Source organism: Paramisgurnus dabryanus, chromosome 21 (genome assembly GCF_030506205.2).
Source record: "Paramisgurnus dabryanus chromosome 21, PD_genome_1.1, whole genome shotgun sequence".
NCBI classification, from domain to species: Eukaryota; Metazoa; Chordata; class Actinopteri; order Cypriniformes; family Cobitidae; genus Paramisgurnus; species Paramisgurnus dabryanus.
The window spans coordinates 16,975,380-16,998,526 of NC_133357.1; the positions used below are offsets into that span (position 1 = coordinate 16,975,380).

At 37.9% G+C, this 23,147-nt stretch overlaps 1 protein-coding gene and 1 long non-coding RNA gene across 5 annotated transcripts; both read right to left on the minus strand.

The window, feature by feature from the left end:
- Positions 1-2,385: 2,385 nt before the first annotated feature.
- uba1 (ubiquitin-like modifier activating enzyme 1) lies at positions 2,386-22,711 on the minus strand. Of its 4 annotated transcripts, none has more exons than XM_065285966.1 (26): positions 22,489-22,711; positions 16,366-16,482; positions 15,998-16,056; positions 15,726-15,894; positions 15,394-15,528; positions 15,174-15,280; positions 14,987-15,077; positions 14,747-14,879; positions 14,055-14,152; positions 13,820-13,966; positions 13,467-13,643; positions 13,251-13,358; positions 12,988-13,068; positions 12,684-12,836; positions 8,770-8,935; positions 8,325-8,521; positions 7,966-8,030; positions 7,675-7,870; positions 6,367-6,441; positions 6,096-6,285; positions 5,844-5,932; positions 5,669-5,761; positions 5,390-5,581; positions 5,202-5,303; positions 3,549-3,649; positions 2,386-3,433 (listed from the first exon to the last, which is right to left on the minus strand). In XM_065285966.1, exons 2-26 carry the CDS (start codon positions 16,480-16,482, stop codon positions 3,298-3,300), a joined length of 3,177 nt encoding a protein of 1,058 aa, XP_065142038.1. In that variant the 5' UTR covers positions 22,489-22,711; the 3' UTR covers positions 2,386-3,297. The 4 variants fall into 4 exon arrangements, with proteins under 4 accessions (XP_065142038.1, XP_065142039.1, XP_065142037.1 ...); XM_065285967.2 differs by lacking the exon at positions 22,489-22,711 and adding an exon at positions 20,048-20,178; XM_065285965.2 differs by lacking the exon at positions 22,489-22,711 and adding an exon at positions 19,905-20,144.
- Positions 9,479-12,671, minus strand: LOC135775601 (uncharacterized). The gene is made up of 2 exons (XR_010543910.1): positions 10,229-12,671; positions 9,479-9,777 (listed from the first exon to the last, which is right to left on the minus strand). It is a non-coding gene; the product is annotated as an uncharacterized lncRNA (long non-coding RNA).
- Positions 22,712-23,147: the final 436 nt, after the last annotated feature.

Sequence of the window (23,147 nt, forward strand, 5' to 3'; positions counted from 1 at the left end):
TTTCTGTGAAGAACACAGTTTATGGCTCACCTGATTGCGTTTGGGTCAGTGACATGACAGGTGAAAGATGCTCCATACATGTGGCTTGTATTACAGCACAAATAAAATCTTAGAAGCCTGAAGTGTATTGTGTGATGTAAAAATACATCAAAAGCACTGTAGTAACAACATCACGCTTTACAGATGAAAATCAAAAAAGCAGATACTAGCAGATGCTGACTTATATATCAGCCGGCAAAAGTAATTTTCACCCAATTATCACTAGTAATTATCAGCCAAAAGTTTAAAAACAGCTGATAGTCATGGCCGATATATCCTGTCAATCAAACGAGAACAGGAAAATGCATCGAATTTGAACTGTGTGTAAAGAAAATGTGCAAGTTAAAGGTGCAGTGTGTAGATTTTAGTGGTGAGGTTGCGTGTTGCACCTCTCCATTTTGAAGCACATAGAGAAGCTATGGCAGCCATCACAGGTCAAACATGTCATCGTTTGAGACAACTAAGTGACAAACGCGCTCTATAGAAAAGTTCGTCCGTTTGGGGCTACTGTAGAAACATGAAGGCACAAAATGGCAGCTTCCATGTAAGGGGACCCGCGGTATGTGTAGATAAAAACATCTTACTCTAAGGTAATAAAAACAATACAGTTTATTTTGTAAGGTCTTTATACAACACTCAAAACACAGTTATCTATATTATATTGCATTGCTGTCTAAAGATCCTTCTAAAATTTACACACTGCACCTTTAATGTGCAATATTAATAGTTATTATATGAATAAATAATATTCAGTAAATGTTAGAATTTTTTGAATAATTCGTTATCAGTGGAAAAATGTCAAATTTGTGCATCTCTACACCATTTGCACAAGTTAGATGTGGTACAGTGTGAACAGACAGACCGGCTGAAATGGATTTAATTTAACCCTTTAACTGGTGCAGACCTTTTTGAATGGGGGTGAGGAAAAGGTGATGTACACCTTCAAAGTTATATAACTTTGACACTTTTTTGGTCTAGAAGCCTAATTTTAGTCTTGTTTTAAAGAAGACACTTTAACATTTTAATATAATTTTTAATAGCAGTTTACATTTATTTGTAATAAATAAAAAATGCAATATAGTATTATTTTAAATACATAAAATTATCAAAAACTGAGGTTTGTGTTGGTTTGCTGCATACTCTTGTCACAAATTCATAAATTATGGTTACTGTATTATTAATATTACTACTGAAAGGTTTTGAAATATGAAAAGAAATATAATTTTTTCACAAATTGTCCAAAACTCTGCAGTTTATATTTAACAGGCTGGTCCAGAAAATTAATTATGGCTTTATATTATTTCTGATTCAAGTTTTTCATTGCAAAAACATCGTCAATAAAACTTCCTAAAAGTAAGTTTTGTAATATATCAGGACTCAACAGACCTTACATTGGTGGTTTATTGTAATATATGTCTCCAAAGCAGTAACATTCTGTATTTAAAGTGTTTGTCACGTCAACATCACATGTAGCTTAAAAGGATAAGTTCTCCTAAAAATGAAAATGCGGTCATCATTTCTCACATTTTCATAAATGTTGATGGTAGGGCTGTCACAATGATTAAATAATTGTCTCATCGCGATGATTTCAGATCACCGCAATGATTGCACATCTCTTTCAAAAACACAAGGGGGAGTTGCAACGCCTATATAAATGAGACCGTATCAGATGGCGCTCCTTAACTGTAACGCGATACATTGCAAAGCCATTCAATACAGTGGAAAAATCAGCATTTAGAGAAATACTGCAAAACTTCAATTAATAGTATGAAATGTCAGGTAAAACATACATTTCCAAAACAGTAATTCCAAATTTAGGGAAGTGAAGGATGCTATTCTTAAGGATCTGGAAGGAATACATTTTTTTACAGCAAAGATATATGCATTAAATAATTACTTTTAAATATTTGGTAACTTGTGTGTTTTACCATTTACTGATTTACTGCTAAATTTTAATAATCACAACAATGTGTGAAAATTATTTCATGAACAAACAAAAAATTTATGAGAATTAAATGTCAAAGCCATAAAAAGGACAATTAATCGTCATAATCTGCAAAGTCCTAAAATAGGCAATTAACCGTCAGCCGAATTTCATAATCGTGACAGACCTAGTTGACCCATTGACCTCTATAGTAGAAAAACAAATACTAAGGAAGTCAATGGGTACTATCGTCAACTGTGTGGTTCCCATCATTTATCAAAACATATTCATTTCCGTTCAACAAAATAAATAAACTCATACAACATTAGGGCGAGTAAATAAAGACATAATTTTAAGGTGAACTATCCCTTTAAGACGAATGCTCTTAAACATCTTAGCACTGAAATATTACTGATGACCAGTTTGTTTAGCTGCAGATTTTATTATCTTCATCAATACATTTTAAAAACAATGGTAGCAAAGAAAAGACAATAAAAGCAAGAAAACGTTTTCAACTTTATTCACTAACACACTAAGTGCTCCCATTACAGAATAAAACCACTTTTACTGTAATGTTTTTTTTTTTTCGGAGTTTAACAAAGTAGAAAGAATACAGAGTGTATGTATGTTCTACAAGGTGTACACCAGAAGTCTGCCAAAACATAAAAAATAAAATAAAAAAAAACTATGTGCAAGTTCCTGAACCTCAACCCAAACAGACACCAGAGAGGCAAAGGGATATCCCCACTGGGAGAGGAGGAGTTTAATAAACAGACCAACTCACTTTAAGACCTCGGCCAAGAAAAGGTTTTAATTTGAACAAAACCCATCAGCAGGTGACATCAAGCCAAGGCAGTGTTTTGGGAAAAAAGCAATGAACTTTACGTTTACTGTACGTGTCTGTCAATATTTTATTGATAACAAAGCAAGATGGTGCCCACAAAGTGTATCATGAGGGCAGGAAGTGTGTAAAAGATGACTGATAATCAGTTTAGAGATATATTCATTCACTGAAGCTGTGTGTTAGAATGACCAGTTTAAATAAGTTAGTCAAAAGTTCACATGCTCCCCATCAATATGTATTGTTTATTCCTAAAGTTATCCAGCCTAAGATTGAACCAGACCCTAGAGAGCTCCATCAATAGGAAAGAGGGGTGTTTTGAAATATAATACTTGTATTATCCAGTAACTGATTGATTAAAAAAATACCATCACCCCTCTGTTGATTTTTCTTTGGGTTCTCCAAACATACAGATGCTTTCCGTTTTGCTTTTAATTCCCAGTGAGCCCCCTCTCGCTCCTCCAGCCTGTCCCTCCCGACCCCAAGAACCTTATCAGCGAATGGTGTATCTGACATAGGGCACCTCTACATCCTCTTCTGTGTCGTCATTGCAGCAGAGCTCAAAAACTAGTGCTTTAACATGCTTTCCCAGTTTCTTCTTGGACACCTTGGTCACGATCTCAGTCATCCTATAAACAACAACAGAAGTAATGTTACTACTACAAATATCCAGCTGTACATTTCATGGCAGATCTCATCAATTCTGTACGTTTTGATTGCAAAAGATAAAAATGAAAGACTTACGGCAGCTCCAGTCTTTCCTTTAGCTTCGCTGCAGGCATGAAGAACGAGTAAAGCATGGAAACTCCCTGAGACAGCATAGTGATCTCCAGTTTGTGTTCATTCTGAAAGGAGAAGAGAACAGATTGGAGGCCGTTTACTCAACACTCAACGTTTTCAACCAACAACGTTTTAGAAACGTTTTACATGTTTTGGGGTCCCAAAAACAAAAATTTTAGGAAATGACGCTGTTGTCGTTTTTGTGTGCAAGAACGTAAATAATGAGTATTACCCAATCAGTTGACAGGTATGCGCAAGTACTTGACAACCATAACAACAATGGCGGCCTACAGGACTTGGTTTGTGCTACAAGATATTTTTTTATTGCGTATGTCTTTCCTATTTATACGCACACTTCTCACATAAAATAATTTACTACATGGGTGCACGCACATGAATTCGCTCATTAACAAGTTCTTACAGTAGTGAATTTAGAGTGTTATGAATTAGGGCTGTGTATCGCCAACAATTTCACAATACGTTTCCCGATACAAGGCCACGGTATGACGTGCATCACGATACAAGACTATTTTGAATGAGATTTTTGTTCAGAATATAGTAACATTATTATTATTATCTGTTTATTGTACATTGAATAAGCAGTGTTGTAACAGTTGTGTTTTTGCCATTCATGTATTAGCTTTTGGGGTAACTCGTAGATGTCCTTAACTTCTCAGAGTAAGTACTTAATAAATTCATAGATATAGAAAAGTTAGTACTTAACTTATCATATATTAAAAGTTAAATATAACTAAAGAATTTGATTATAGTATATATGATAATTAGCTATGTGTGGTTGTTCTTGTAATTTTTCGAACATTTAGAAGTTGTTTTGGTGTTCTGTTTCCAGTCCGACCGGACGTGACATGGGGCGTGGCAGCATCGAAGCATCTCTTACATGTTTGTTCTAAAACAATTAAACTATTATGTTTACATACAAATTAACATGCGTAGGCCTGTTTATATATTAATAACACACTACATCATGTGTGTGTGCTATATTTATACATTTATTAATTAGTAAACAACAATATTAGAACAAATAGGAAGATATAAGGTAAAAAAATTATACAAAACAGAAAAATTATGAAATGTTTAATAAATGGTGATATTATTGCTTTTTCAGTAAAACTCAAAGCTTTAATCTTTCTAAATAAATTAACATCTTCTCTAATTATTTTCTATTCTAATCATTTGATTGAGGATTTCTTCACTCCATTCTGTCTGTTTAAAAACTAATTGCACCATAAACAACTTTGTTTGTCTTTGATGACGGTATTCTATAAAAATTAAGGCCATCTTTTTTTTTCCATTGCTGTATTTTGAAGTGAGTTTGAAGTTTAACTCGTGTATAATTTATTTCCACAGTTTTTCCGCCGCCACATTGCACGCGCAGCTTACATTGACGTAACTGATGTCTACTCGCAAAAGGTCTATGGAAGTCAATGGTGCTTTGGTTGCAAACGCTGCTTAAAATATCTTCCTTTATGTTCAGCAGAAAAGAAGGAATGTATACAGGCTTGTAACAACTTGAGGGTGAGTAAATGACAAAATTTTGACTTTAACTATATTTGGCTGCAGTATGACCAAAGCCAATGAGCATCGAACATAACTTACCTTGAAATAATCCAAGAACTGTCGCAGTGTCATTTCTTCTCCATTGGGTTGTATTCCTTTCACTTCAAAACGGTCCCAAAGTGTCCAATCAATCTCGTAGTACTGCAAAAAAAAAAAAAAAAATGTAAGGTTAAAATAATTCTGCAAATATTGCTGCAGTGGCCACCATATTAAATGTCTCTCTGTACCTTGTGCTTAGGGGCAGCTATGGGCTCAGAGAAAGCGAAGAAAGGCAGAGCAAGGTTCATGAAGCCATTCTTGTACGATTCAACCTTCTTGTGGCCCTGAACGATTTTCAGCAGCTCTAGACAGACGAGACCCACAACGGCGGCTGTTGTCGTGGCGATGGCCGGAATGATTTTTCCAGCAATGAGTTTACTCTGAAATTAGGAAAGTAAAATCAAGATCTGCAATGGTGGGAATTTAACTGTAATGCAGTCAAAACAAACATTTTCACGGACTCGCACCTTGTGTTTATCTGCAGGAGGAATGTCGTAGTTCTCCGCTCTCAGATTGGAAGCCGCTACAATGAAGTCCATGTGGAAGTTTGTGTCATCGTCCTGAGCAAGAAAATGATTGGCATTATAACTACAAAGTTCAAGAAAGCTCTACAGGCTTGTAAACTAGGGCTACAAGTGGTACCTTTTCAAATTCAATAGCACAGAGTTTGAACTGAGAAGTCTTTTCTGGGGAAGGCAATATCGTCTTTAGTTCTTCAAGTCTGGAGTCATCTAGAAATAAACCATTTGGGATTATCAACAAGATGCATTAAGCAAAAAACATCAATAACTGCAATGAGCGATGCGAGGAGTCAAAACTTGCAGTGCTCAGCAGAAGAAACTAACAAACTAACCAACTCAGCAATTGTTCAATATTAAATTGTTCTCCACTTACCAACAGATGCATGGGCACTCTGCAGCTCCTGATCAGAAACATGGATTTTGACTCCTGACCTTGGGGTGAATTCAGGCACTTTGATTTGCTGCAGCAGCTTGGCAAGAGCTACCCGGTCTGTGGAGCCTTCCAGGCCATAAGTCTTTGCATACAAGTTAGCCGCTGCCAAAACATAGTCCATGTGAAGATCCTGTAAATCAATCACATATTTAAAATTCACATCCAGTTTGCATTTTGCATTAATAATAAAGAGAGTCGAGTGAAAACTTACATTGTCAGTGCTGAACTCTAAAGCATGAGGACATCTTTTTGGACCAGACCAGAACGGTGCCCCAGAGCTCGTAAGCTGTGAAGAAATAATGAAATTTAATAAACTTATGTATCTTAAGTTTTTGATGGGTGCATTTCTTTCCATTGGGGTACTATACAATTGCATTATAAAGCTGAAAAGAACCAGAACATTAATTGATAACGAAGATTCTGTGTTTGGCTGAAAGAAAGTCATACACACCTAATATGGCTTAAAGGATTAGTCCATTTTCTTAAAAACAATCCAGATAATTTACTCACCACCATGTCATCCAAAATGTTGATGTTTTTTTTCAGTCTAGAAGAAATTATGGGTTTTGAGAAAAAGAATTCCAGGATTTTTCTCATTTTTAATGGACTTTAATGGATCCCAACACTTAACAGTTTTAATGCAGTTTAAAATTTCAGTTTCAAAGGACTCTAAACGATCCCAAACGAGGCATAAGGGTCTTATCTTTCAAAACGATTGTCATTTTTGGCAAGAAAAATAAAAAATATGCACTTTTAACAACAACTTCTCCTGTGACCTCACGTAATTGCGTAATGACGTAGAAAGGTCACGTGTTACATATATGAAACGCACATTTGCGGACCTTTTTAAACAATAAACTGACACAAAGACATTAATTAGTATCATACGACATACAATGACATCAAAACGGTCCTCTTTCTCCACACTTGTAAACACCGGGGCGTAGTTTCGATACGTCATCCGTGACCTCTTGACGTGATGACGTACTACATGAGGTCGCGCTGACATGTCACAAGACCGGAGAAAGAGGAGAATTTGTGATTTGAAAGAGCATTTCTTTATTTTTCTTGCCAAAAATGACAATCCTTTCGCTAGATAAGACCCTTATGCCTTGTTTGAGATCGTTTAAAGTCCTTTGAAACTGATATTTTAAACTGCATTAAAACTGTTAAGTGTTGGGGTCCATTAAAGTCCAATAAAATTAGAAAAATCCTGGAATGTTTTCCTCAAAAAACACAATTTCTTATCAAATAAACAAAGAAAAACATCAACATTTTGGATGACATGGTGGTGAGTAAATTATCTGGATTTTTTTTTAAGAAAATGGACTAATCCTTTGAAAGCGGAGTAAAATATGCGCAAATTTTTATTTTGGGATAAACTATCCCTTTAAGGGTTAATAAAGATCCTATTCTCTACAAGAAAAGCAAAACACCATTTCTCTTATGACAAACTAACATAAGTTTAAGGTCAAGTCCAATGAGTAATCGCATAAAGAGCAATACATGTAACCCTTACCTGTTCCGGGGGGAAGTTGTGCAGTAGCTGACGGATGTTGTTGTTGTATTGACACTGCCAGTGGTTGCGGGCCCAGGCCACGCAGTCCTCCCAGCTTCGTGGCTTATCTGTCACCAGGCTTTTATAGACGGCCTCCAGTACCTCCAGAGGCTGAGCCCCAGGCAGTTTCAGAGTGCGCTCCATAAATTTCGGGTCTCTGGTGAGATTTAATGATGATGCGGTACATTAACCTACAGCTTGATAACTAAAACTGGAAAGTTCTGGGGGTTGTTTAGGCTGCTGGTAACTTACGACAGATACTGCTGGGCGTTTTCAGCAGGCTGTTTAAAAAGTCCCTCGAACTCATCACGCGCCCACTGTGGAGGAGGAGGTGGAGAAACATTAAGGGTCAGCAGCTCATTAATCCATCTTAGGGTTTAAGCAATGTTAACCGTTCGAGAATTCCCACCACTGAATTAGACACACACCCTTACCAAATTCCCATCTTTCAAAGACATGGAAACAGAAATGTGGCAAAACAACATCACCGTGAAGTCACTTTTGTTTAAAACAAATATCTAACAGGTCTTATATCTGAAAAGAATATACAAAAATGACAGACAGGCGAGATGTCTCAAAAGAAACAAGTACATAAAGATATTGGTTGTTACCTGAAGGGTGTGCTCAATGGCATTAGGGAAGTTTTTGAGAGTGCAGATAGGAATAGATTTCTCCGGAGGATCCTGACTGGAGCTGTATGACTCTGTCAGGAAGGGAATGACCACCTGTACATTCCCCTTAGTGCCTAAAGTGCCAGACTCCAGCAATGGCTTACGGTAGTACACACATCTCCGGTCCATATACATACCTAAAAAAGGAGGAAATATGTCATTGAATCTTTCATTTTGGCTGCTTGATCTGTACAATGATCTATGCATACAGAAGAGACATCTACTACAATGTAAAGCTACAGTATCTATAATACCATGCAGAACCAGACCTGCATTTGTTTAAAAAGCATGGGCTGTATGGTTGCAATGCAAGATCTACTCATACCGGCTGTGCAGAGATGCTTCTTGACTAAACACTTCTGTGATGTTCTGATATTTCACTTACGGGCATCGACGTTGTCAAGAGCGTTTGCCACGCCGTCTAAGGTATCAAAGAATTCATCATCATAGACCTTCTCTGTGTCAGGTCCTACACGGTTCTGATGGCTTGTGACACGGACTGATGGGTTCATCTGCTTCACGGCTGCAGCGGCCGTATCGCTCTTCATCTTCTGCTCAGTAAATAGACATAGTAATCATGAGTCACTTGGTTATACGAGTCAACAGCACCAACATTTATGATAAGAATCATTCTGCTGTTGCAGTCATAATAGCAATGTTTTACAAGACCGATTGGAGTTGCAATTTGCAATTACTTTCTAAATAATCTAATACGCAATATGATAATACTTTAAGTTACTATAATTAACCTGTTAGCCAGCACTTCTATTTTTGAGCATTTTCTGAAAAACGACAACTCCAAACTAAAACGTCTGCAGCTCTTAAACCCTATGGTCTATATTCATAATTCTGGTCTTGTTTGAAACTAGACACTTGACATATTGTTGCCTAATAGTCATAACAACTCAGAGTAGTAAAGAAACAGAGTAAAACAAGGTAAAATATACATTAAATGACTTCCGTTTTTCTTTAAATAACATTCACTTAGCAAAAAAGGTATGAAATGGTCATCTGAGACACCTGGGGACACCATATAGGTAAACTGAATGTCTGACCATGCTGTGATTCAAATTTGAGAATGATACTCCAAAAAATGTTGTTTCTGTGAGCTTTTATTTCAAAAAAGTCCAGGCGTCCTTTCAGAAAAAGTGCACTTGGAAACTCCAAATATACACATGATAACAAAATGACATGATTATCAAAAGAAAATGAGTCAGGACTACATATTACATGATGTATATCAATTCAGAACTTCTCTGCCCACCAAAGCACATAGAAAAAACTATTTCAGAAAAAACATTTGCACATTATAACAAAATACTTGCTATTTTGAATGTGGTCGCTCATGAATGCACTCCAGATTCCAGTCCTCCTCTGGATGTCAGCTGAAGACCTGTTACATCACATCACATCACAACACAACACAACACAACACAGACACACACAAAGCAAGAGAGGATTTTAGTTTGAGTCAAAAGTTAGAGACATACAACTATTTGTATGAGAAACTATGATGTAATATACATGAACATAATACATACACACATACACACATTACATGAATATATTTATAATTACAAATGTCTTATGTTTGCCAAATAACCTATATTTCTCAGCTGGTAATACTCATATTTTCCACCACATATCTTGTTTTTAGTTTGTATATTCTGTGCATTTGATTCATATAGCTATAAAAATGATTCATTTATATAACATGTCATGGAAAATGAAACCATGTAAAACTCGTATTTTAGTCATCTCCACTGTTACTTTATAATCAAAACAGCTAACAAGAAACTAGAAATGTAACGTAAAATAACTAATGAACAAAAGAATCCACTTACTTTATCCAAGCGAGCGCAGCTGAGCTCATAGTCCGGTCCATCTCTCGTCGACGACGCGGTTTCGTTTATATCCAATCTTGTATCTTTGCTCCGCGATCATGCTCTTTATCAACTTCTCCAAAACACTCTCAACACAAACAAGTCCTCTGCAGTCGACAATCCACAATGGAGATGTTATATCTAACCTTTGAGAGGTTTCTCAGCGGCTCCGGAGAGCCTAGCCGGCTGCTATGCTACCCAAACAAAGAAACGCGCAGGGAGGGGGCGTGGGCATTCCTCTCCATGCGCTTCTGTAGATTTGCGCAGAAGTACACTTTACTGACGTAATTTGAATCCTTGTAATCGTTTCATGATTGGTTACTACCCCTGCCCATCAAAACTTTGCTGGCTAAGCATTGGCTGGCTTTGTTTTGGCGTAATCCAGTCAAAAGCCTATGGTTAGTTGAAGGACATCTGTCTGGGCAAATCGGTGTTCCCGATTCATTTTGAGTTGTCAAACCTTATCTGATTGAACAAAACAGAAAAATAGGGCGGGATATTTATCGGAAGAGTCCAACGAAGCAGGAAGAGATGGATTTTCACTGATAAAACTCGATATTTGATAGAAAATAAACATGATCGATCATACTTAGCGGACGCGCGGATGTAATTAAAGGAGGGTATTGCTGGATTTATCACTATTTTTCGTTGTTTTGGATTAAAACGTGGGATGCTTTTTGAAGAGTGGACCCTTACGTTGCAATGTACGTTGAAGTTTTTGGGAATTGTCAGAGATGATCAGAACCATATGGCAAGACATGTGAGTACCCACAAATTTTTTTATATGCATTCCGTCTGCATTTTATTTAATCTTATCCACACCAGTGTATTGATTGCAAAAATAAGCTCAGAACATGAATTTTGAGTGTTTAAACTTTCAAATAATGCAAAGTTTATGATTGTTGATTGAATATTTGATGTTAAACAAAGTACAAAAACACGTAAAAACGCCCCCTAGGGACCGCCGCCGGGCCGGTGCGTGTTAAGAAGTTAATGGGGGAAATAATGCCTTGCTCTCTCTGCTATCTGGACATAACTTTTAAATATATTAACATATGGGGAGCTCAGACGCAACAGCCTCTAATGCAACCTCCGTCAAAAATATAATATCATAATTTCACATCAACATGGGCATTGCATGCTTTTCCTCACATGAGAGGATTTATGGGCTCCGCTTTACGCGTGAGAGGTTGTAAAGCATGCGGCTTTCTTCTCGCACACATGTGGACTCAATGTGCGCATCTTGGGACTAGAGGTCTTCACGGGTCCACTTAGATCCGAAAACCCGAGGTCCGACCCGAGACCCAATCGGGTTCGGGTCTAAAAGTTTCACATGTGCCTCGGACACGGGTCGGGTACAATAATAGCGGCATCGGGTCTCGGGTAATTTAAAAATGAATGTGTTTTTTCTGAACGGACCCAAGAAGACCCGAACTCTCTCGCCTGTGTGCGTCAATGTCCTTTTCAAACCTCTCATCTGTTTGCCAAGAGCACTTGCGACATTGTGTGGTTGTCGGAAGGTTCATTTTCGTTGAGACAAACATGTCAGTCAATTATAAATGTACATTTTAGCGGTTACGTTGGTGTCGTCGTCAGATAACAAAGTAAAACGAATGGAGCAGCTCGCCAAATTGGTTGCAAGGCCACCGGAGTTTCTTTCTGTCTGACTGCTGCGCGTGGGTCTGCAGAATGCACACATGTCAGTGCCGTTTACATTCGGTTCCAGTCGGGTTAAAAAAAAAACTTTTCACTAGTTCGGGTCGGACTCTTTCTTTAAAAATTTTTTATTTATGCACGTCGGGTTCGGGTATGAAGTGATTCGGGTCATTTCGGGTCGGGTACATTTCTTTGGACCCGAGAAGACCTCTACTTGGGACTCTTGCTCGGACCTGAATGGGCGCCCCATGAACACCACCTAGCACTGCATGGACACTATCATGTATCGTCGATCTCACTGGCTGACGATCTCAAAATAGGGCTTATCGCCCAACACTACATAGCAGTCATAGTTTATATGTACTATGAATTAGATATTAATTGCACAGAAATTAATAGTTTTTAATTGAGTTTTGGATTCAATAAATTTTAAAAACAAGATAAGCCAGGCAAAGCGATTATCACGCTGCATACCGTTTCTGTCATTTCGTCTTGTGTTATAAATCCAGCGCGAGTCAATCAGCTACCGCGGCACACTCCTGCTATCTCAGGTTCAAAATAGCTTTAATAAAAATTCTCTCTTCCTCTGACTTCAAACTAAATTTGTCTGAAGTCAGATCGCCAAGTAGTAAGCCAGTTTTTATTTGTAAAGTAGATCCCTCAATAAGCAACACCGACATCAATGTCTACTGAAAGCAAATAACCATCAAAATAGCAATCAACTCACACATTATTTGTAATAACATAAGACAACACTCACTGAGACATCCCATGGCCTGAAGAGAAACTGACGATTGAGGTTTGACTTCTCTATGGTGTCCATGTCTGTCACTATCACCTCCCCACCACCACTGGCAAGGCCCATCATAGCAAAGTTTTTTAGCAGCTCACAGCCAATGGCACCAGCACCAACCTGAACACAGAAAAGGAAATAAAAACTCATCAGAAACTAAAAGGGCTGTACAATAGTACTGAAACCGTGTAAATGTGACTTATAGCTTTTATGTTAAGTGGCCTCCAAAAAGCAACAATCACTTATTTTGATAACAGCTTTAATTCCTTACCAGAAAATATCGCTGTTTGGCTAACAACTCTTGGAGCTTGGAACCAAAGATAGCAATCTGACCATCATACCGGCAGTTCCTCTATAAAAAAAAAAGACCAATAAACAAATCTATAAATCATACTATAAACCTATAGTATAACCCATATATCCATACATCATACTCTCAAGCATCTTGAGAGGGGTAAAGTGTCAAAGTAGTTTCACTGAAACAGCACTTGAAGTTATGTTTGTATTTCTTAAAGGTGTGTTAGAGGAACTCACAGGTGCACACTCTTCTTCTGTAAGAGCAGCTTCTTCAGTTTCAGGTAAACACTCCAAAGCATCAAAATACAGCCACTGATTGATGGGCATAAACTTCCCAGTGCAAGCCTGTGCATGTGAGAGTAGCAATAAATAAAAGGCAGAGACAGAACATGTGTAACAACTTTTCAGATTCATTGAAGGTAAGGTTAATGCAATAACAGGACACTGTATTACCTTCATAACTTCCTGGGCAGCAAGCCCACCAATGAAAGCATTGACAGGTGCCAGGTCTCCAGCAGCCACACAGGAAAGCTTTTTGATAACTGCCTGGTCTAATTGCTCCTGCTTGGCAGATCCAGTTTGTGCAGTATTCACCTCCTCGGCCAGAGTCACAAGCTCGTCCGCATCGGCCTGCAGTACACAGAGATAGAAAATATGGGATAAAAAGTTAAATACGAGCTTGATTCTCCAAGTCACAAGTCTAGCTGCATAAGATTTGCAACTGACCATATTACATTTCTTTGCATTTGGGGATACACCGATGCTATTTTCAGTCAGAAATAATTCCTAACGTTTCTAGTGCTCACCTGATTCCAGGGCTTTGGTTGACGTCCGTGTTTCTTCTCAAATGCATGTAATGCCTGAAAGCCCAAATGCAGCTGGCCTGGACGATCGAATTTGGCAAAATCAGTCAGTAGAAACTCTGGATCAGTCAAGGAAGAGGTAAGGGATTTCTGGGAGACGAAACAAGCAAATGGATTAAACGAAGTATTCACTTAAAAATAAAATTAGTCACACCACATTAGTCAGGCATCAACTTACAAATGGGAACTTCTTGGGCATCTTGACTTGTGTGACAATACCGCCTCTCACATAGTCTGAGAAAGAGCTTGTGTCACAGATGCTGAAGGTGTAAGGACCTGATGACAGAAAACATAAGTCACATACAGCTTTCAAGACTTGGGCCTGGTTTCACAGACAAGGCTTAGCTAAAGCCAGGAATAAGCCTTAGTTAAATAAGGATATTTAAATAAATGAAGTGTCAAAAAAAACTAAACGTCATAAAAAATGTGCACATTTTTAAAGATGATTATCTCATCACAATGTCTATAGCTAAGATATTTTATTTGCAATACGGTTTCGAACATCAAAACATGCAATAGCGTTTTTTTCATACAAGATTCTTAGCAATTGTTTCGTTTGTAACATCCCAACCACGTTAGCATTCTTCTTATCTCTGAACTTAAACATTGACAGAAAGTACTTGCATAGAGACAACTATTTTTTCCCCACTAAATTTTGCATAAAGTGATGTGTTCTAAATGACAGCATTCCTAAAAATATATCCTATTATATTCCTAAAATAGGAAGTACCTCAATATCACCTCGCTTTATAGTACCGCAAGTCCACAAAACTTCGCATTGCAACACGTGTATACGTATCGTATTGTATGATTTTTGCTGATACACAGCTCTATTACCTTTATGTAGTAATAATAATTCAAACAACTCACCCAGTGATTTGATCTCAATTGGAGCATGGTTGTTTAGCTCCGTCATGCCCTGCACTTCTGTGAATGTCACATGGTCCCCACTCTCAAACCCATGCCGTGCTTCATCCAGACATGTGACCACACCAGCACTGTCCTTTACACGTGAACACAGCAAAAGATTTAGATGACCAGGTGTTAAAAAAACTTTTTCAAGCCACCATGACTCAGTGTGCCTTGGCACAGTCTTTTGGCTCATGTTACCTTTGTGATCATTGAGATCATAGCGCTCAAAGGCTGCTCTCCATTGGTGTCCAGCACAATCATTTCCTCTCCAAAATCACAAAAGAGTTGCCTATTAGATAAAGGTATGAAAATCATAAAAGACTGCATAATCTGGCCAATATCTAATTCATACAGGTTATGTATGAAAATATTATGCATGTCTTACCCAAACAGCCCACGTGTGTCTGCCACTATTAACTTGATGTTGTTACTGTGGCAGAACTCCCCAATGCGCATCTGCTCTTCAAGACTGCAGGTGGTAAGCACCACAACCTGGCGGATCAAACATACGTCAATTAAGTTAAACCCAGTTAATCATTTACCATTGCATAGCAATTTGTGTGTTACTTTGTGCGTAGTTAGGGGGGATTCGATAACTACAGTACCTGAAACTGGGTCAAGTAGTCATTGGTGAGATTGCCAGTGTAGGCGGTTACAGGTACATAGCTGTTCAGTTCTGCTAGTCGACTCTGGCTGGCCTCTGCGCGGTTCTTCCCAATATCTTCCTCACGTAAGTAAAACTAACATAAAACACAATACGTTGGTTAAAATTTAAACTGTATGTAGTCATTTGGTTTAGTCAAAACCTAAATCGAGCTATATTTTTGTGCCATATGTTGTATCATTTTGCTTTAGTCAAAGACATTTACCATACTTGCTATGTTTAACACTTTGTGCATTTATAGTTATAGTTATATAGTCCTAGCCAATCACTAACCTGTGATGAAAGGTCCCTCCACTCAGCCACGCCCTGATCGTGGACGGTCACAGTCTTGACTCCGCCCAGAATTACATTTTTTGCAATCTCTACACCCAATCCTCGCATCCCTGAGATCAGAACATTGGAGTTCTGCATGCGCTTCATAGCTGCATGGCCCAGTACGTACCTGAGAGATGAACAATAAATTTAGCAGCCCTCACGTGACCATTCCTCTGTTATTTAAATTAGAAGAATAATGAAATGAATCAAAATGAGATGATGAAACTCACAGCTGTCGGGAATACAGGCCCTCGTCAATCTCCGCATCATTTCCATTCTTAGCCATGCCCTACAGAGACCAGAACAACAGCAAATGCACTTTAGATAAAGATATGCACATAATAACAGTTAGTCATAGCTGTTATAGCTGGCAGATCAAAGTAGCCACCCATTACAAGTCATTAAAAGTCATCCATTAAAAAAAAGCATAATTTTGGATATTTTAAAATTTTTGTTATGAAAAAGACATACATTAGGCAAAATATAATTATGCCACAAAACCAATGTAAAATATGTGGGCATATGCCTTGATCATTTCAGTCAAGCGATCCTGAACATTTGACTGGTAGCGTATATGGTTTGATTTAAGCGAACATACGTTAGCTGGTGTGTGAGACAGTTCGGTTCTGACAGAGTTAGAGGAGGAGCAGTGGGATCCCGTCTTCGTCTCTGATCCTGACACGCGACGCTTCTTGGACAGCGGCGAGCTGGACATCTAGAAGGTATAACAAAACTCAACCTCAGTCTTGTCCAAATAAACAGATTGAGCTTGTTGATTATTGTATACAAACGCTGCAGATCACAGAGTATTGCCTATAGATTAGGGATGCACAGAGACAGATTTCTTTTCGACACTATTATGTTGTGAAATCCTAGAAGTGCATCTGGTGCATTTTTCCAGGATATAATCTGGCCTGATCATCAGCTGTTTTTAAATAATTGCCCGATGGCAGCTAAAAGGGAGAAATTGATTTTACCGGCCGATACAGATTATAGGCCGATTTATTAGTGCGTCCCTACTAAAGACATAAAAACCATCTTGCAGGTCATTTAGTTCGGGTTCAAGCCGTAATGCGTTTTTGGAATAAAAACTATTAATTTTAATGGAGGTGTAACAGCAGTTTACAAGCATTTGCTCTGTATTTGATTTTGCTCTAGGAAAACTTGATTTGTTCTCCGACTTGGCAAAAGCTATGCCACAAGCTGTCATGCAAATAAACTAAAATAGCAAAATCAAATTGGTTTCAATAAAATAAAGTGTTTTCACCTGGATGAAAACAGGTGTACAAACTGCTCGGATTACTTATTAAAAAAGGAATTGTAAAAAATGTTTTCCAACATGGTCTTGGTACACAGACAATATTAAACAGCACAAAAATTTTAGTAACATCATCAAAAATTATGGATGCGTCATTTCGAAACTTGGGATCTGTATCAGGGCTGATCCGAGTTTTTTTGCTGGATTGGGTATCGGACTAATATCGCTTATGAACTGCGCGCCCCGGAAGCGCAAAAGCGAAAAGGACAGGATGAATTATGCGCAGACTGAAAAGATCATGTGTTAAATTAACATTTAAAGGGATAGTTCGGCCAAAAATGATATTAAACCCATGATTTACTCACCCCCAAGCTGTCCGAGTTGCATATGTCCATCGTTTTTCAGACAAACACATTTTCGGATATTTTAGAAAATGTTTTAGATCTTTCAGTTGATTAAATGTAATGTTACGGGGTCCACCCATATTCCACGACCTTCAAGTCCAAAAAAGTGCGTCCATCCTTCACAAATTAAATCCAAACGGCTCCAGGATGATAAACAAAGGTCTTCTGAGGGTAATCCTTCAGAAAAGTCTAAGATGGCGGCGCTACCGGAAGGTATTTATTTTCGTTAATAAAGTTTTAAATATGGATATTTCTACAACACCACCACACGGATTACCCTCAGAAGACCTTTGTTTATCATCCTGGAGCCGTTTGGATTTAATTTGTGAAGGATGGACGCACTTTTTTGGACTTGAAGGTCGTGGACCCCGTAACATTACATTTGATCAACTGAAAGATCTAAAACATTTTTTAAAATATCCGAAAATGTGTTTGTCTGAAAAACGATGGACATATGCAACTCGGACAGCTTGGGGGTGAGTAAATCATGGGTTTAATATAATTTTTGGCTGAACTATCCCTTTAATAGACATCTATCACACTGCTGAAATCAGGATTTCTGCAAATTTCACTAAGTCTAATTAAAAACCTTCTTGAGACCATTACGAATTGCAGTGGTCTCATTTGTAGTCATAAAAAAGCTAATTACATTTGGACTAGTAAAATTAGAAACATTTTAATGAGGATTACACGGACATATAAAAATTAAGATGAATTTTAAATGATTTAAGAACTAAAACACAATACTTTAGCATTTAGCAAAACATTTTTATTTTACTATATTTACACTTAAAAAAAAAAAAAAAACACAGAAACCCTGTATAATATGTTCTTATATAAATGAGTTATTTCAGCACTGGACAGTTCCTTCAATAAAGAATATAAAATCAATTGCACCAGCAAAGAGGTTATTGCATTTCATTCAAGTCTATTAATCCAAGACTAAATACACAAAAAGAGGAAATAAACATTCTCAGATTGCCAACAGTCACTGACAAAAACCATCAAGAGAAAATAAGATTATGTAAAAGCACCAAGCTGCTTTCAGGTGTGTTTCTTTTTTTAAAGTATGCGTTTAAAAATCCTGCATAATTTTTTTCCTTGTAGTAGATTTAAAATAAGACAATGTGCCTTAACGCATACAGTGAGAGAGATTTCTGCTGCAAGATGAAGCTCTTTAGCTATAAATAGCTCACGGACAGAAGTGTTGTTTTTATTGTGGAAAGCTCGTGCATCCACTGGCTTAACAAAACCGCTGATTCATTAAAACACAACTGCAGTGTAGTGTTTTTACAAACACAAGCCCTATTCAGCTTGTCGTCCAAATTGTTATTAACGTGATATGATATCAAAAAGGAGTGGTGCGACTAAGCACACATCTGATGAAACATTTACAAGATCAACTATTTTTAGTGGTGGGGAGGACACAAGAAAGGAGATGAACTAAAAATAAAAATCACAAGCAACTTATTTTTCCGGATTCAGATCAGCTGTATGAAGAACAAACAGTAGATTCTAGAAACACTACCACTTACGAGCTGCCATTAAGCGGAAATACCGCATACAGGTGCGATCGTGCATGTCACGTTTGCATTATAACCATGGTACAGGATACTTGTCAATTATACATTACTAACAAAGTTACATTACACGTGAGGGTTAAGTGGACTTATATTACTGACATATTCTGCCACATCAATGCCAGCGAAGACTTTGTTAACGTTCAGATAATAATTTGTGTCGTGTAAAATATGACACTTTCAAAACATAAAAATACATTACTCATCGCAAAAGAAAGGTCCATGATTTTTTAATACTAACTTCACTTTCCGAGACTGGAATAAAACACTTCCTAGAATGACCATGGCCTTTAAATTAAATCTCGCATTCAGTTACCCACCTCTACCCGAGTGAAACCGAAACAGGAATAAATCCGTTCCTGACAATCGTAAAAATCTAACGACAATGAGAACAAATAACTCTACATCAGCTGTTACACCTGTTTTATGCGTTTCATCTATTCACTTCCCTAGCGATAAAAAAAGAGACATCACCTGCGGTGTCAAAGCATCAAACATTACGATTACATTAAACATTAAACAAACGGGAGAGCTGCATACATGATTAACCTTAGTCTAATTTACCCGGACCAAATACAAGAAGATTTCTTAAACACACACGGAACTACAAGCTAACCTGCTAAGTTATATGCCTTGTAATAGTTGATGTATGCAGTTTGCAGTGCCTGGTCTGCGGCCTAGCGCACTACAGTCACAAGTTCGCATGCTAATCAGTGAATGAAAGAACTCAACGCTTGAAAAAACGACACGATTTAATCCATTCCGTTTATACATTATGTCATAATACTGTGTCTACGCTAGTATTGACGATGAAATACGCCCTAAAACACGTCTTAGTATAGGCAGCTGCTTATACTGACTGTTAGCATGCTGAGAGGAATGATTCGGCTCTTACCAATAATCCTTCTCAGTCCACGCTCAGTGTCAGCAAACCGCTCCTCGTGTGAAACTAACTTAGATGGTGCGGATTTCAGGCTGATTTAGATGAGAAGGAAACGACAACAGCACGAACAGCGCTGGGCGAGATGCTGCGAGTACCTGTCACTATCCTGCCGAGTCACTGTCGTCCGGTCTGCACCCTGTCTGTATCGCGTTTCTGGTTTTGTTTCAGCCAACGGAACAAAACCAAAATGGCAGCTGTGGCAGAGGGGCGGAGCCTTTCGGATAAAAGGAACAGGAAAAGGCGGTGCTGTGGAGAGTACTGCAATCCTTTGCAATCTCTCATCGGCTGCCCTGCCTATGACACTCGATAAACCCCGCCCAAAAAGCCGGGACATCAGTGTTCTAGAATCGACGCACTGGTGCTTATTGAAATGAACTATATACATTCAGCTACGTATTAAAGTATTAGCCCATAAGGATGTAGTATATTTGCCATTTACATGCAAGTTTACCCTCAAACAGCCTCCATTAAAAAAATATGGTACTATACTTTAATATTCCTGTAATAAAAAGTGGTAAAATTCCAGGATACTTTACTGTTTTTACCATAGTAAATAAAGTATGCATGCTACAGAAGTTGCTTAACTTTATCAATTCAATATAATTAATGCTACAAAAATACTATAGTATATATTATCAAAGTGATTGCGTATAAAGTAATTACTGTAATATACTACAGTACACTACAATCTACTATTTCAGTTTACTAAAGTATGCTACAGTATTTTTATGTGTGCAATCACAGTCATAACCATGTGGTGAACAAACACTGCATGTGTGTACATTGTTTACTCTAAAGAAACTAATGCTGATTTAAATAATGATGCAAAGGTCCACGTTGTCTTGACAAACAAAGTGCATCACCTGCAGTAACTTAGATTATTTTATGACTACAATCATTGCTAAACTAAATACACATAAGGGTTTGGTAATAACCATTTGTTCTTTGTGATTAATTGCCTTTAGCGCGGATATACTGGCAGCATGTTTAGTCATCTTATGGCATGCCAAACCTCACACCAACTTGCAAAAAATCATGCAAATATGCAGAATGAAACAGCAAATGAGAACATCTTATTTGATAAACAGCGGGTTTAAAAGACATTCAATGAACAAAACCAACTGAAGTGATATTGCACTAAAGTACTCTACAGAAATGAGTATTAAAGGGATAGTTTACCCAAAAATAAAAATTCCGTCATCATTTACTCACCCTCATGTTGTTACAAACCTGTATACATTTATTTTTTCTAACAAACCCAGGAAACCAGTGGTATAATGTAGTATACAACAAAAGATGATCATGTAATAATGATCTGTAAAACACACGTATCCAACGTTTAATAAGTACCACCTTAATGTAAAGATGCTTTTGTAATATTCTTCATAAGACAGAAGATCTCTCTGCTACATCTTAAAGACCCACGTGGAAGATCTCACCTGTTCTAAAACACTGAATCAATAACCGGCAAAAACAGTGCCTTTTCAAAGGCAATGGCTGCTAAATTATGGGTTAGGCATGGGCTTTCTTCTTGTAAATGAGAGGAATAACCGTTGGGGGATGGGATGATCTGACAAAGGCCCAAGTGGGCCGCTTATTCTCGCCTGTGAGGCATTCAAGAAGCAAATGTGAGAGATCTCACCCTGCCTGGGTTACCTTTAACGCAGGTACATATAATGTAAACAACCTACAACGCATGGCATCTTTCTTCCGCCAAGGCACCTGCACCTTGAGAGTGGAAATAGATCAGCATGTTGTGTGAGCAACTGTAAAACACCACTTTAAGATAAAACTACAAATAGCAATTTGCACGCTTGTATAATAGAGAATGGCGGCATTTCATTAAGCGTCAGCTAACTACACAGCAAATCGTTTTACAGCACAGACTTGTAGAGACTACTAATGCACAAGGCCAAATAAACTCGCTGAGGTTTAAGGATAACTGATCTAGCCGGAGAAGAAACAACGCAGTGACTGAGTACCCCAAATTCAGGCAAGTTTGATGAAAATTTCACCGTATTTTCCAAGTGAAACGCTTGAATGATTGTCTTTCTAAGTAGTCTGAAGATTGGCGACAAGCATGCATACTAAGTGTCAGATTATCTGCCTATCTATTAAAGCTGCTAGCTTTGGGGGAAACGATGCGAGGAAGCAACACACGGACATGCCGTAAACGTTTCGCGAGGCTCCACTGATAACATTAGCCTGTGAAAACGAAGCTCGTTAGCTTAGCACAATCTTCATCCACTGCATGAAGGAAATCTGAAAAATAACCGAAACCATATGACGTGAGAACTCGCCAACTTTGTGCGCAAAGATAATTCTTATCTTTTAGCCCTGGCTCATAATGCAAGCATGGAGCGCATTGTCTTGTGCATGCCGTGAGCTTGCTCTTCCTAAAGTAGCCAGTATAGATTTACAGCCAAATTGTGGCGTCCGACTAACTGGCTAGCGGTAAAAACTTAGCGGCAATAGTTTTCTTACGGACACGTTAGCTATTTAGCATTAGCTAGGCACATAAGTATGCAGAACTCACCACATCCGATATTACTTGGCCTCTCCACGGTACTGAATAAAGAAATACCTCGCAGGCAAAAGATTAACAACAAAAAGCGTCAAATCAAACCGTCTCGGTAACTTTATCACTGGAAGTGGCGGGAGCTCCGTGACTTTCCAGTCTTAGGGGAGGCTGGACGGTTGCCTAACCGGCTATTCCCTGTACCGTTAACAGTACTCTCTCAGTTCAGCAAGTGTTCTTCAGTTCAACAGCATAGTACCAACATGTGCAGAGTTTGAGTTAGGAATGTACTACTATTCAAGATACGGGGAAACAACACAAACATGTTTTTATATTTCACAGTATAATACATCGACTCGGTAGATAATAACATGCTAGAAGTTAACAGTCTTTGGTAAAAACAACCACATTTTGTACAAATGAAACATTTTTATATAGTTTATGGAAGACCACAATGACGGTTTTATAATTCCCCCCATGAAGTATACCAATAGGCTCGCCCAGCGTGTGGCTCACGCTGTACACTATGGGAAAAGTAGTTTTTTAGACGTTCGCGTTACAAACTGTATAAAGCATTCGACTTTTAATTTGTATATCATTAAAATGTTAGTCGGTTAAGATTTCGCAAAACATCCAAAACTGTTAAGTTACAAGTATCTTTGTGTTAAATAAAAAAG